Consider the following 16,688-nt stretch of genomic DNA (forward strand, 5'->3'; position numbering starts at 1 on the left):
AGACCAGTGATATGTATAGAAATCACCCAGTTATCTTCTTAAAATGCCACTTCTAGTTTAAAAGGTCTGGATGGGGCCCCAGAGCCTTCATTTCTAAGAAGTTCCCAAGTAGGGACCACACTTTCAGTAGCAAAGATCTGGACTGAACACCAGTAGTTATTTGAAAAGCAAAAATTTAAGGTCATACATTAAGCATGGGAAATAATTCCTCCATCCACGGAAATCAAAGGCACCTTTTCTGCTGTAATGTAATACATGATTTAATTGGTCACCAAAGCACACTTACCCCTGCTGCTGGTCACTGGAAATTCTGCCCTCTCAGAGTGGTGGTTTTTAGGGTCAAGTGCCTGGATGGGGAATAAAGAGTAGGATGGAATAAAGGATAGAAATGGAGGGTAATGGATATAGTGGGTGGAGACAACCTGATCAATCCTCCCACAGTGTCCGGAGACAGTCTGCCTAATGGTTTGGAGGGTCATACACAGACTTCGATTCCAGGGTCCTCAATAGCTGAGTGATCATACACAAATTCTTCACCCTCCTCTGCTATGGCTCCTCATCCAAAGATGGGGATAACAAATCCGCAAAGAGAAGTTACAGGGAGTAAAAGAGAGACTGTCAGAAAATTATATAATGCGGTAAAGACTATAATAAGAACTAAATACTTGACTCTTTAATTATCAGAGATAAAAATGTATCAGCTTGAGATGCAAAGGAAGCTCCCCAACTGTCAACTGTTAAGGAAATAACCTAGAAACTTATTAGTGTTACTAAAGGACAAATAGCCCCCAAAAGAGCTTTAAATATACATGTTGGTTCATACATAGGATTTGTATCTTAAATATTTGGAATTCTCCCCAAAGAAATGACAGGTATGTAATGTGGGACATTATTAGGTGTTCACTTTTTGACTCCAAAATGTGTATTTTCATTACTGTTTAAGGCTTGTACTAAACGATGTATAAGTTTTGTGATATTTAAAAAAATCAATTAAACAGAGGATGCAAGGCTTAATGTAGCTTCCAAAGGTAATAAGAGTTTTATATCTAAATTATATTTCAAAATGAAAATATGGCCTTTGAAAGCTTTTTGATAGTAGGTGAACATTTGTCATGGAATCACATTCAATGTAAAAAATTCAGTGCAGTGTTGTGTATCTGATGACTAGATAAATGTTTACATTTTCATCAGGAATGCTTTACTATCATGGAGACACAGCCTGAGGGGTGGAACATATTGTGCCAATTACTCTTAATTCAGTTAATTAAAACTCTCTAGGTCTTCACTTTGACTTGACACCCTTTGCTTTATTATGCTCCAGCGTTACCTTATTCACGCTGTCCTTCACAGAGCTGTTCTTTCCACTGAGCTTCTGCACCATCCTCCACAGATGCAGTAGAAAGAAAAAAGATCTTCAGTGCCAGAGAGACCTAGAACCAATTCCAGTCTGGAGTATGCTGCTTGAGACTCACATGGTAGACAAGGCTCTTTCTCTGAGACTTGGTTTCCTTACTCATATCGATAGTCACTTTGCTGGATAATTGAGGATTAGAGATAATATTTGTTAAGTGTTTACATGGAGGCTGTACATAGAAAATGGGCAATGAATATGAACTTTTGCTTATTATTATTTGTTACTGAAATGTCAACTCCAATGCCATCCATTCTATGAAGTCTTCTTGGAAGCCCTGAATTTAGAGGCAGTTTTTACCTCCCTTAATAGCCAGAGATGCAGGTTATTTGCAGCTGGTTACTTTTACTCATGGCCTTTCAGTTACTCATGTGTATAGATTATCTCCTCTATAAAATAGGAAATTTTTAGAGGAAAGATTCAGGTTTCCAGAATCCTGTAGGCACCATGCATCTAGCCAGGAGCTTGCAAATAATGGGGCAGTAATAAATGTTCAATGAACAACAATTCTTTCATAGAGCAAAAATTACTTCCTTGTAGAACGCTTATCAATTTTTTAGATGGTGTACTTCTAACTTTTTCCCTGATTTCACCAACCTTTCAATGCCCCACCAAGTTGAATTATATCAGGCACCAAATATTTCACAATATTTTCCCTCAAGTATAATTTATTTAACAATCATATATAATAGGAAGTACAGATAAATACAGCAGAATAAAAACACAAGAGTTGTAGCTTGTCATGTGACAAATTAAATAAAAGAGATACTGGTTAAATAAAAAGGCATATGAAATTATTCGATATATGTTTGGTAGCTGAGGATAAAAATGCAAAGCAGGACATTTAAGGTGCAGCAGCCTAACTCATCCATCCCTCCCTTCAGGATGGATTCAACATTGATGTTTGCAGAAGGGATGGGCACTGGTACCTCCACTCTGACCTCTCACTAAATGAACACAAGTAGTGGCTCTCTTAGAGAGAGAGAGAGGAATAAAGAAGATACAAAGGAGAGAAGGAGAGAAGGGAGGGAAAGGAGGGAACAAGGGAGCGAGGGAGGCAGACTGGGAAAAGAAAAAGTGCATCAACAGCGTGACAACTCTTCTGAGGAAATGGAGTGTGTTTTCTCCACTCCCCTGGAAGTTCAGCGCTCTATAAGTTACATAACCTGGAAAATTAGGTTAAAGCCCATATACAGAAAATAATGAATTCATTATATTCCTCTATTTTTAATAATAAAGTCTACATATCTTAAAGTATTAATAGGAACAAAGTGGACATGTTGCCTATGACAATTAAGAAGCAGTGTTTCGATTTATTTCTTTGTTGAGTGATTCTATAGCTTTATCGAAAGACAACTGGCTCAAATAGGAACAATAGTACTAGGACTTCCCAGATAGATTCTATTTTAAATGCAGAATATGTTCTAGCTTGTAAATAGCTACTTAAAAAAGACATTAAAAGCAGTAGTTGCAGTTTCTCCATAAATAGAAATAAGAAGTCCATTGTCAAAGGAGAAAAAGTCACCATGATGTACATATCTATACATTCTCCCCCAAGACATCATTATAGATCAATCTTTACTGCTTATGTTTAAAATATCAATTGCATTATAATGTCTATGATATAATTATTTAGCTGTGTCCTACATATAATTAAGGTGAAACAAAAGCTAAGGACCTTATTCGTAGAACATTTAGAAGCATCTTATACAGAGTCTATGCACAAAAATATCTTAAATTAGAATGATGCATACCTAATATGCATATAGAATATGGCTTACACATTAAAGGAGATCTAAGTTGTGAGTTATAAAATCCCACTACTTAGACTTAAAAGCTTCTGATTGCATCCATTTCCAATATATTGCTTAGCATTGTGGAACCCAGGGAAGAAGCAGGTGCAAGAGAAAGGCATTGGGATGGACATATCCACCTTCACTTTATTCTTTAATCAATGACTACTCTCTGCTCTTGATTTTTGCCAACCAGATTTCTACCTTTCACAAAGACAAGTTCACTTAGTCTAACAATCACTGAAGTGTTTATACAGTAAGGTCACAACACCTAGTTGTGCTTGACCTTTCTTGTCAGCTAATAACATATAAAGGTAGTTCTTCAGTTTACAGCAAAGGAAAGACTCTGCACATGCTCAGGCAAAACATGACAAGGAAGCAGAGTCTCCATGGGTTGCAGTTTGTTTCTGTGTAGTAAAATTATAAGGTCACATCAAACAATGTTATCTGTACAGAAAAGTGTGGGCTTCCACTTTCATAGACATTTTTGAATATACACACCCATACACATACACACGTATGCACACACACTTCTTGTCACTTATTCCTTGGCTTGTAATACATTTTGTTACATCCTGATGGGATCAACGCCCCAGAAGGCAAATTCCGTTCTCAGTTCTAGTGTCTGTCTCCAATAATGGCTGAAAGATCTTGTTATCTTGGATCGCAGGTAATGTGTGACTTGTCTTGTGACCACGCCCATGTAGGTGATTCATTAGTGCTCCGAAACCATGAGGATGGATGCAGGCTGGTCCACTGCTTTCAGGGACAGGTTTCACGGCGGTTTCCCAGCTTAAGGGTTACAATGAAGAGTTGATCAGCTCACGGAGCCAGAGCTCTGATGCTCTGTGGTTGTCATAGGACTTCAATCACAGCTTCTGGGCATTCCCACCTCTCATTTTGTTCCCATGTATTTAATAACAAGGACAATTTAAATAGCCTCAGAGCCGCAAAAAATATTTCTCCATAATTTTGTTTTTGCTTTCTTTTTACTTAACATCTTGAGGAATTTGTAGTTACAGCACTCTGTATAAAATAGTGCAAGAAAGTGAAGTTTAAAAATGCCTCCTCTTCTGCACATGTATTACATAGCCACCTATGCTATAACTGGTTTCAAAGTGATGAAAATTTAAAACTGTCCAACTTTTGTCTTAAAAATGTATCTGGCTTGATTGAAAAAGGCCAAATTGTGGAGGAAGAACAATGGCAGAAGCACTGGCCAAAATCTCTGATAGCAACTTTGAGTGTGTCTATTTGGCTAGAATTACTAGCTCAGAATTTATGTTCTTCTTATTAATTCCTAAAATGAGCCCATAAAAATAGCCAGTTCCAAGTGTATGTTGAAAGAGAAGAATATAGATGTGTGGAAAATGGAGGATTTAAGATACTTTAGTGCTGTTCTCATTATCCTGAAATAAAATCCAGATGAAAATGAAGATCATGTTTTGGTCATATACAGGCATCAAAAACTGTGTGGCAATTTCATGCTGGACTTTATAGCCCTTGTCGAAAATAAGGGAGTTATCAGTAGATAACAGATGTTCATTTTAGATCATTTGGAATTCCTCTTCCTATCTCTTCTGTGTGTGTATGTGGCTTTATAGTTTGGATGGAGGGTATGGAGAGAAATTTCTGGTGCTAATAGGAGACAATATCTTTAAAATGTTTAATATAGAGCTGTATTTTAAAAATTTCTACCCACTTTGTGGCTTGATTTCTAGCCACAATTCATATGCAAAATAATCACAATCACTAACTCTGGAATTGTTGATAGGACTGAATGAAATAATAGATATAAGATGTTCATCACAGTGCCTGACACTGAGTTACTATTAATAAAACTATTGTTATCAACTAAAGAGTCTTACAACCAACTCAAGGAATATTGAGAAATGGATCATCTTAAAAGCTAATCATGTTTTAACTCAGTCATATCTAAAGTAACATTCGAGGAGCTACTGGTAACATCTCAAAGTCTCAGTATGGTACCCACAGCATTTTTTATTGCCTCTACCATCATGCCAACAACAAGACTCATTATAATACTTTTTAAAGGAGACACTAAGACATCTCCACTAGAAAAACACAGTCCTCCCTTCTAACTGCCTGCAACTTATCTGTTGGCCCAAGACAGTGGTTCTCAAATTTAGTGTACAGAAATAGAAAAACAATGAATTGCTAAAAATTCAAATTTCTAAGGCATCACTCCCAGAGTGAGTAATTTGGTAGATCAAAGGTGAGCCCTAGACTTTTTAAAAAGGGAACCATAGATGCAAATGTCCAGGGATTTTAGCAAACATTGATGTTTGTTTCATAATATGTACTTGCTTTGTTATTATCACCTAGTGTAAATGTTCATAATTCCTACATGAAGTATAAAAAGAAATCAGTGTAAAACATTTGTATTTTTTTCAGGAAGTAGTAGAAGAAACCAGGATTAAACGTCCCCATAGAAGATTGCTTATTATTTTTAAAGGACTAAAAGGTCTCAGTAAATATAATTTTTATTGATGAATGAGTCAAGAACTCCTTAGAAAGGTAAATATTTAAAGTTTACCTGTTAAGGTTTTGTCTCAGAAAATAAGAGATTTTCAAGAAAAAATCCAGGAAGACATTTACATAAGATAACTTATTCTATAAACCACCCACTTCAGAAATAAGTTTCTCAACTGAAAAATAAAATTACCTCTCATGTTGAAAATGACAGAAGCCTGTAAGGTGTTTCAAACCTATGAATGTGTATCAGCATGTTTTTCTTCAGCATTTACTAGATCTTCTGAGTTTTTATGAAGATCAGGTTCACCTGAAAAACAAGCAAACAAATAAACAAAAACAAAATAGGCCTGAGAAAAATCCTAATAAGGTCAGGAAACTGAAGAAACTAGTAAAATGTTGAAGACTGGATTTTACAATGGATTTTGCGGCATGTTTCTCCAAAGATACCAAACATCTTCTTTCCAGCCTGTGGATTTATAGAGTTTAACAAGTCATCTCATGGTGGTCATACAACTTTGTAAAGTTGCAATTTAATCTGGGAATACAGAAATGAAACAGATGAGACATGTTTAAACATCTATTAAATAAAACATAAAATTATGCATGTTTTTCCTGAGTACTTTTAATTGAAACAAATTCTTTTAAACAAACCCTCTAATGTTCAGTGTCTTTTACCACACATTGCTTAGTTGCTATGAATTTAAAACAGATGTGTATAAGAGAATGTAGTGTTTAAGATAAGACATCATCTGCCAAAACAAACTAATGGAATTTATAATCTTAGAATCACTCAGCTTCTACATAAACCTTAAAAAAAGTTAGTGTGGAAAATGTTCCAACATTTCTAGAGAGGGTGCAGAGAATCTATCAAAAATAGAAACATAAAGCAAATGTACAGATAAAAGTCTTATTATATAAGAACGAAAGTTTAAAAATTAGTAGAAATAATTTGAGTCAATTATTCAGAATATCTTGGTATTTCAGAAAATAGTCATAAATGATAGAATGTCCTTTCTGTCCAAAATTTGATTGAAAATATACTTATAAACAATTAAACTTTGCACCAATTAACTTTGAGATAATTTCTTAACATATATTGTAAGACTGTATTGTCTCAGGCAACAGATTTTTACTGAGTTTATAAAATTAATGAACATATAGAACTTATGGGGTATTATCATAAAGTAAAAGTATTTTGTCCCTTACTTTCTCTTTAAAATATATTCAACAGGAGAAACTTCTCTTCTGTCCCAGGTTCAATCTTTCAAGTAGTATCAGTACTTTTCCAATAATTCTTAGATAATGAAAACATCATGTGATAACATTAAATTGCCAGTCTCATAGGTCTGGTTGCATAAAATACATGTCAATCTTAAAACAAAGATAAAACTTCTTCCCAAACTTGGGTTTATTGCAGAGCCCAAAAGTGGTTGGTGATGGGGGCATGACTGATGTTTCTTTCACTTCTTGCTTGTCTTCCAAGCAAGCTGGCTACCTTGAACTCCTGAACTGAGCAAGGGTGCGAAGAAGGCTAAGAGGAGCAGCAAAGTTCCTACTTGACTGGTACCACTGTAGGATGTCTTTGCACTCACTAGACCTGGCAGGTGTTTAGAGGTGACTCCTTCTCCTGTGACCACATTCATGGGACTGCTTGTCAAGGACCATGAGTGGAGACTCCTTACCACCTTGGTATGGACACTTGAAACTGTGGTTCCTTTACAATGTCCACAGCCCCTGGAAACTTGTTGGTATATCTCCAGCTTCTGTCTGCTGCTACAAATGTAGGTAGACCACATTTGGTTCTCACGAAACACTTGTTGGGCCTTTATTCCCAAAAGTTACTTGAGGAAAGACTGAAACCTACACAGCTTCCTTTCCTTTGGCTCATCTGTCACCATCTAACCCTTTAGATCTCCCCTATAAAAGCTAGATTCTAATCCCAATATCCCCTTAACTTCAAGCTCCAAGGGTGGAGCTCTCTTCTCTTGATTTGAGGTGAAAAGGGAGGCATTTCTACATCTTTCCCAATAGCAGAGAACTCATTAAAGAAATCCTCCTCACAAATCCTATTTTGATCATCAACAACCTGACCCTTTCAATTGTTTGAATTGGGTGAAGGTTATAAACATCCAATAACAGCTTTAGAATCATTGAAATTTCTGCTTCATGAGTCAATCTGTTTCTGACATTTATCATCTTAGAGTCTTAGCTTGAACTTCTGATCTGATATCCTGTTATTTGTGACTAGATTAGAACAGAACAAAACAGACCAGAATAGAACAGAACAGAGTGAAAAGAATAGACTGAATTAAAGGAAAGGAATATAAGTAATTAACTAATTCTCTGGTTCTCAAAAATTCTGAGAATCTTTACAATAGGCAAAAGACATTGAAGTTCACAAACACCAAAAACTCTTATTTCTAGCAGATGAAGAACTCACCAGTAACAAAAGCATGGAAGAGGAGCAAAATATCAAATAATTACAATGCAGCAATTACAAGAAAATCCCCAAATGATACACAGACTACATCCAAGAGTAATTCCATACATGCAATTAGAAAAGTAGCAAATTAAAACTACAACCAACTCAAAATGAAAAAAGCACTGAAAAAAAGTATGTTCCTTGAGACTGTAAAATTCCAGATGTTTTCAGAGGCACAGATACAACATTGCCAAGCAACTGCATGACAGCCAGATTGCCTAGGAATTAGAGTCCTCCCTAAATTCAAATCACATACTTTTAGTTAGTAAATCTTTAGTTGTAGAAGACTTTACAACTAACTGGGATAACAGTACTTGGAAGCAACCCTTAGGCTTTCATAAAATAGAAAATCGTATCATATTGGTATCATCTTGTCAGAAAACAAGAAATGATTTGGATTCTTCAACTCATTAAAGATCATCTTAGATCATCTTCATGGCTCAAGAGTGATCTGTGTAAAAGACCAACCATCCATATAGTCCAAGGTTCCGAACATTTTTGAATCATGGGTGAAAACTAAGACCTTTCTCAAAATAAAATTCATAAATAAATGAAATGAAACACATAGACTTACAAAGGATTTCACTTACATTAAAATATAATTATCAACATTTTTAAGTAATCCTAGTGATGTAATACAGTAATATATATACTTCCTTATTAATGCATTAAAATAACAAGGCCTAGCTGCAGGTCTATTATCTATGTAATTTTCAAATAATGATATCAATTGATACTTCAAGGTATCTCCATGAACCTAAATACATTATGAAAATATTTATGATTTCTACCGGTGACAAACACAAATACCACAAATGTTTACAAATGAAGGATATCCTAAATTTCAGTTGGAATTTCATTTTACTGAAGAGACTTGCAAGTTTACATGCATAGGAATCTATCTCTTAGGAATGAATGCAATGGGTCTTTTAAAGCAAGTGCACAGAAGCTTATTTGACAGCCAGGAAAAAAGGTAGTGAAAGTAAAGAAACTTAAATAATTCTGTTCATCTCAAAGACTTTGAAATGATCATTTAAACCAGTTTCAAACTTTAGAATTGAAAAACAGTAACTTGCTGGAAACATAAGTTTTTCTTTATGAACGGAGTCTAAAATCAGCAAAGTGCAGGGAAGGGAGGGGATAGTGGTCATAGGAGAGATAGACCTACCAAAATAAAAAGAAATCCTCTAAATTTGGCTAATTTAAGATCTTAGCTTGCTATTAGAACTTATTATTATTAATTATTATTATTATTATTATATTAGAATCATAGTATGTTAGCTTCATAGATGATATAAATAATAGTTGCAGGGAATAAGGCACACTACCAAGTGGATATTAGAGACTCCAGTTGTCCAGTTATGTTCTTGTATTTAAAAAATAGTCTGTTAGCATAAATTGTTATATAATTGAAAACATAACAATAATAACACTTTGTGAACAACTGGTGGCTGGTGGGCACTATTTTAAGTGCTTCACTTGTCTTAATTCTCTGAATTCTCACAGCAAACCTATGAGGTGGAAATTAATGATTGCAGTAAGTGAGATGAGGGTTAAGTCATCTGCCCAAGATTTCAAGGCTGCCTAGTGGCTAAATCCCTCTAACAAAGTCCAACCACAATCTTGACCTTTAGTATCACCATTTTCCAAAGTACAATCATTCCAATACCATATCTATATGCTATTCTCTTAGTTACTAGTATTTTTCTTATACAGACTTTGAATGTACTCTCTTTTAAAAATTAGTTTTGTCTTATATAGTAAATTCCAAAGAAATAAGAGATTTGATATACCTGTTATGTTTTTTAACACACAGAATTCATAATTAACAAAAAGATCATTTCTTCTGTAGGTATAAAAACACAGTAATTGATTCAATTTAATGATTTATATTTGCATTCATATATTTCTCCTTTGTCTGACCCAACAATCCCTGCATGTGAGTAGGAAAACCATCACCATAATTTCCATTTTAGGAATGAGAAACACACGATCAGAAGGGATAACTGACTGCTCCAAGGCACCATAGCCTGGAAGAGTTTGGGAGACAAACCGCCATATTATACCTTAAAAAATACTCTAGTTAATTTTCCAGATTTAGTAGTAATAGCAAATAGTGTTTGAAAAATACTTAGTATAAAATTGGTTTCTGCAGTCTTTTTAATATTAGGTCTGAGTTATACTGCATTCTCATCTCTTCATAAGAAAAATACTCCCTTTGCTATGTCTAGCAGTATTTCTTCATGCAGGCAGATCTGTCTAGATTGGTTCAGCTTTACTTTCGATCCATTTATGTAGCTTATATTGCCAATAACTAGAAGGAACTGATGATCTAGGATTCAAGTTACAGTTATTGGAGAAATGTTTAGTGTAGGGTAAATCAGAGCTTCTGATTCTAATCAGTGTTTTCGCATTTGTATAATAGAATTTACCTTATAGTTTGGGAATAAGAAATCTTCAACACCAGGGGAAAATGCTCAATTTAAATGCATCTTGAGGGGAAAGAGTTGCATATTTTCTGGTTGAAGCTAAAATTTTTGGCACACATGAAGGCAACAATAAACAAAAGGAGGACTGAACACTAAAGAGAGATAGAAGAAAAAGAAGGTGAGGCTGCTGAAGAAAACTGCACCCCTTTCCAAACTTGTTAGTCCCAACCCTGTAAAGTTAGAAGTAACACCTTATTTCATAAAGTGTTATATAAGATACAAATCAAGAGAAGACTAAATTTTTTTTTGATCCACTAAAGCAATACAAAACACATAGATTTATTTACATTAGCAAACTCCAGAATGACTCCCAGTAGTAGGCACCTAAAGACGTGAGAAGTTCTACAGGTGATCTCTGGAAAATGAAAGATCTGTATGTATATTCATTTGCCATTCAATGAAATTTCACTCAACTTGGGGAGGTAATCCCATATCAAAGCCAGAAATCTCAGTGTTGTTCCACTGAAACTAGAATTTAAGTAGGAGGTAGTAAGCTGGCTCCTTAAAAGAGTTCAGTCTAAAAATGGGTCTAGAGTCTACATATGTTTTGGTGGCGTGAGGATAGGAATGTTCTCCTAATGAGGAAAGTGGAGAGGTGAGGTGAAGAAGATAGGAATGAAAAAGATGTGCCGAGGAAGAAGTGAAGTCCAGTTGAGAAAACTTGACTCAGAGTCCCTTCACTGGCTGAAGCGATAATTTCTCCTTCAGTGTCATCCTTTTACCTGTTGAAATGCTCTTACTCACAGACAGATTTTCTCGATTGAATCACATTAAAAAAAGTTATCTTAGAAGGTAGGGAAGCTGGGAGGGTAGCAATGGAGAAAGAAGATCTAGGCTAGTGAAATGAAGATCATTCAAATCATACTTTGTATGCTGTAAATAGTGGTAGGAACCAGTTGTGCATTTTTAAGATTTGGCTCTTAGAGCCAATTTAATGTGAGAGGCAATATGGGCCTTCACTAGTTTGTCAATCAGGGAAAAGATGGGATGAAAACTGAGTTTGAGAGGTGTGCCAAAAATTCACATTTTAAAAATATTTGATAAGAGTAAAAAATACATGAAGAATACCCATTTTAGGTATTTGTCTAAAATAGTTTCAAAAGTTAAAACTTGGGAAAAAAATTGTAAAATGGTAGAAACATTTTGGCTTTGCTTTTCGTATTCCAGTTAATTGGGTTTTCTATTTAAAACTAGATTAAGAAAAAAGAAAAAAGATTTTAACTGCTTTCTGTAAAAATGCTCAAGTATGTCAATATGTAAATTCACTTTTGTGCCTAAATGGGGAATACTGAACATAATTGAACATGTTTTAATGATAGATAATCCTGCAAAAAGTCCTGAGGGGCATTGTTCTAAAACAAGCCATTAATTCTCACTCTCCTATATGTGCAGAATAGAGTATCATTCATGTTTACTGGCTCTAGGGAATTATTAAAAGATCAATTCTTGATTTTGCTGCCTTGTCACCACTTCTCAATTTGAAAGTTAAAAAAAATAGTTAAAGGTTCTACTTTTAAGGTGGGATTTTATAACATAATATTACTTACTATCTGACATTATTTCTCAAATTGCTCAACTTTAACAATGTCAGAAAGAAAAACCAATGATGCTTGCACATTATACAATTTCCTACTTACCTGCAATCTCTGGTCTACAATTTTCCATAAGGTTCTGAGTGCTTGTGTTTTAAAACAGACTCATATATGGCATGAAGAAGATGTGATCAGATTTAAAATTCTGGCCCCTTTTATATAAAATCTTTAGAAAGATACAAAACCTTTAAATTTTAAACTCATTAAAATCTGTCTACATGTATTTTAAAATGAATGTGCCATTTTATATTGATTTATTAAATCATAAGTGATCTGTGTAAAGAATATAGATTAATGAGTAATAATGAACAAGTTTATTATTATTATTAATAATATTAGCATCAACAGCAAAAAGGTAGCTAACATTCACAAGAGTACTTAGTATGTCCCAAACACATGCTAAGTGCTTCTTATATTTTATAATTTAATCCTCCCAACAATTTCTATTGCCAAAGGTCAGATAGTTTGGCCTTCAACCTCAGACTCTGTACTAAACTGGAAAATTTGGTCACACAGTGCTAACTCCCGGACCTAAAGGGGCCCATTTGAGTCTGAAAGAGTGAAAGCATTTTGTGTTGTCTGGAGAAATACAACTGCAAAGATTCAAGTTAAGCAGTGTGGGGTAAACATGACATTTTTCATCTTCTTGCTCTGACAAGTTATTAAAATTCAAAATTCAGTTCTTCAGAGAAGAATGAGAGTTTGATAGTAAGCACGTGAGCAGCACTTTCTACAAAATAAACTCTTTACTATTGCTCTCTGTAGTAAAACCTACAGCAGAAGACAGGCTAAGAAGGACTCAAATCCCAAGGCCCCCATGAGGTCTACACTAAGGGGGATTTCAAAGTGGTCTGTAAGAAGGACCCACGTGTTCTTTTGCTAATACCACAGAGGGGAAAGAACCGAGATTCACGATTCCAAGAGTAATAAGAAGTTATTCAATTTAAAATCCAGTATAAATATGTAACTGAAGTAGTAAGTATCTATGCTTAAAAAATCAAAAGGTGTAAATGTGAAAACCTTGCCATCATTTTTGTCTCAGTGATTTCTGACGCTCCATCCTGCAACACCAGAGCCAACCATCCACTGTAAACCTTAGGGATCGCGAAGTGCATACGCTGTTTTCCTTGCATATTCATACATAGAGCCATTAATTGCTTCTAACCTAGAGACAACAAACATCACACACTTCTTATTTTTTGGTGTTTATGGTCAAATTCTTCAGAGGACAGAGCACCTTTTTACATGAGTTTCCATCTGGGGAAGATGAGAGTCAGGAAAGTATGTCTCCTTTGATTTTGTTCATTTTTCCCTTTGAGGGAAAAACCACTTACACTCTTCATCAAGCTGAATACATAATGTTCAGCAAGTAGGTACTTACTACAGAAAAAGAGTCAGAAGATATCGGTGGCATGCATAATCCAAAATTCTAGGAGTCACTAGATGTCTCTGATGATTTCTACAAATATTGCTTTACAAATGTAGACTGAATTGACTTGGGAATACTTAACGTCCAAACAATTAACTGTTTTTTTCTGTCTTATTCAGCTTTAGGTCACTAAATCCTGGAGAGCTTAGTTGGTTGCTACATTGATTAAGTTCTAAGAATCACCCATCAATCTCACATATCCAGCTAAAGTTTAATTTGGAAAGAGAAAGACTAGTGTTCATACAAAATGCCTTCCATGCTATTTTTTTATCTTCTGTGTACATGTTCTTTTCGAACTTAGGCTGGCTAAAACAAGGGGCTATTTGAAGGAATGTGTGGAGAGAGACTTATCTACTTACAGTTGTTGAAAGCAGTAGAATAAATTACTTTTCTTGGTCATATATGCAATTTGCTCCTATTACAGTACATTTATAAATTGTAAACCCATGTTTTAAAATGAAAGCACTTTAAGCAATTAGTCACAAAGCACTTTATTGATCTACAACATGTAGCCAAGATTGTGGGAGTGGAGCAGTCTTTAACCTGTAACAGCTAATGTAACAGGATTACTCTCATGATGTAGGTGAACTTATTTAAAATCGTGAGAGCTCTGTGCCAAAACCATCAAAACTATTACCTTATTCTCATTAAGCTTCTTTTATTTGACGAGATTTCTACTTCTTACTGATGACTCTGGGTTTTCTCTAATCAGCAGACCTGCAGGTTTTATAGAAGCATAGCCCAAGATGAAAGGGTGATATGGGAACATAGGACCCTTCCAAATGAATCCCATGTCCAGAGAGATGAGATAATATTATTGACTGGGTCCTTCTGCTGAGTTTCTCTCTTTACTTTCACAGAAGTTTCTGGATACAAATCGAAATTAGTGCAAGCCTTCCAAGATTACTCACTACGAGTTGCCTTCTGAAACTGAGCCTCGATTGGGTTTTAAAGATGATTTGGAAACAAAGTCTGAGCATCAGATTCTTGAAGGTTTTCACCATTTTCCCTAGAAGGCTTATATACTAAACTTTACCTGAGGATATCTTTTGGATCACTTTTCCTTTCTCCTTCATTTTTCATAATTTCTTCAGAGAAATTACATATAACTAAGAAAAATAAGAGACTTCAGCTATAAATCTTTTTTGCATGATTTCTGGGAATTTCCTAGGTTCCTATAGTCAACAGGGAAAATTATATTAGCCAAAGTATGAACAACAGTCCTAGAAGAAGTAAATTCTGAACCAATGAGTTTGGGCTGTATATAAGGTCTCAGTCTAGGCATACTCTAAGGGATAATAACTATGATGGTAAAATATTCTTTTGGGAAAGAAGTGAATTGCCATAAAGCAAGTTTGCTGGATTAGTTAAAATCTTTTCTTTTTGAAAACACTTAGGTCTGCAGAATACTCTTTTTTAGAATTATTTTCTTTTCCTGAAGAAAAAGTAAATGCAAGTATCTTAAGTGGCAGAATCTTCAACAGAAAGTATTTAGATAAAAGTGGTTCATCTTCAGCTGTACAAATTGGGTAGCTGCCCCATCTATTCTGAATAAGCCAATTCCATTCCTCCATTTATTCATGCAGAAAACTGAGTGGATTGGAGAGATATTTGGGAGATATACTCTACAGGCTGTTTTGATGGATTAACTAAGACTGGAAGTTGATAGAAGAGTCAAGATCAATTCACCATTCACTCAGTTGATTGATGGAATTGATCCATTGCATGTTTTCTCATGAGTTAAGCATAAACTCACATCAAAATGTTTTTGCAGACAGTATTTTTCCATCATATACTTTTCAAAGGAGCCTTCTAAAAGACCACCATATAGTTTGGAGGCATATATGTGAGCTCAAGAAAATAATAAGAATTACTGTAGAAAACACTAAATTCTAAAGACTTTACATGTACTGACTTACTTAATTCTCATAACAGCTATTTTTATGATCCTCATTTTAGAAATGAGCAAACTGAGACAGATTAAATAACTTGTTCGATTACATAGCAAGTAAGTGATGGGAACAGGATTGAATAAGATAGTCTAGTTCCAGGTTTCTGGATCCCAACTCTACTCTCCTGGGTATAATTTAATACCTGCTATGTTTTTTGTCTTTCCTCAGTATGAGTATATGACTTATCTTTGAAATTAAATCTGATGATTACATGATAGGGTTTTTTTTTTTTCCCTGAAGGAAGAGCCAGAGAGTAAGAATAAATAAATTTCTCTGGGAAAATACATCCTTCAGTATTAGACACCAGCCAGTCCCAGCTAATTAATTATTGGGTTGTTCCTATTAGTATAATAACCATTAAGTCAACAGTTAGGGGATCACAGAAAAGAAGGTGGAGAAGAGTAACTCTTAAAAAAATAAATTTTTGAGGAGGGAAATAATATGGCTAACTGTAAACTGAATTATCTACTGGACAAGTCATTCTCAAATTACACACACACACACACACACAAATCCCAATATATCAAGCCATTTTATCTCTGCCATTTACATCTACTAAAATATAAACATTTTTCAAGGATATCTGTCCCTTAAAACCTTTATGATTCATTTTTTTAAATAGCAGAAATCTATTAAAGCATTTGTTCAGAAGGACAAATGGTAGAATTAAAATAAAAGATAAACTAAGTTTTCGAAAGTTAACTTACCTTTTTGATGTTTTTGGGGAAAAAACCCAAAGTAAAAATATATGGATAAATTTTATTGCAGAAATGACAAAATTAGTGAGTTAACTGCTCAAAGAAAGTTTGTTGGCACACACAGTATTATCTTAGTAAAGAGAAATGCCACAAAATGCCATTTAAACAGATATTTGAAGACATAAAGATACTGATTCAGCCATAACAGTTGAGCCAGATCAGCCAAGAGTTTGTAGCTGTGACTTATGTGGTTTGTGATGCCAATTAAACCCATGCAAACATGGGTTTCCTTTCTCTCACAGGGCCTGGTAGACTTCCAGCAAGTGGATTAAAATCTACAAGTCTT

The 16,688-nt window shown here is 34.8% G+C and overlaps 1 protein-coding gene across 5 annotated transcripts in view; it reads right to left on the reverse strand.

Annotated features, from left to right (window-relative positions):
• Positions 1–2,051: 2,051 nt before the first annotated feature.
• Positions 2,052–16,688, reverse strand: part of PDE1A (phosphodiesterase 1A) — a 301,036-nt gene continuing 286,399 nt past the window's right edge. For 3 of the 5 annotated variants that reach the window (XM_010959995.3, XM_045520418.2, XM_074364004.1), the window contains 2 exons: positions 5,891–6,007; positions 2,052–3,996 (listed from right to left, as the gene is read on the reverse strand). In XM_010959995.3, coding sequence (XP_010958297.1) covers positions 5,934–6,007 — 74 coding nt within the window. In that variant the 3' untranslated portion in view covers positions 2,052–3,996; positions 5,891–5,933. The other 2 variants (XM_010959994.3, XM_010959999.3) reach the window with 2 other exon arrangements.

The sequence above is a fragment of the Camelus bactrianus genome, chromosome 5 (assembly GCF_048773025.1).
Source record: "Camelus bactrianus isolate YW-2024 breed Bactrian camel chromosome 5, ASM4877302v1, whole genome shotgun sequence".
In the NCBI taxonomy this organism is placed as follows: Eukaryota; Metazoa; Chordata; class Mammalia; order Artiodactyla; family Camelidae; genus Camelus; species Camelus bactrianus.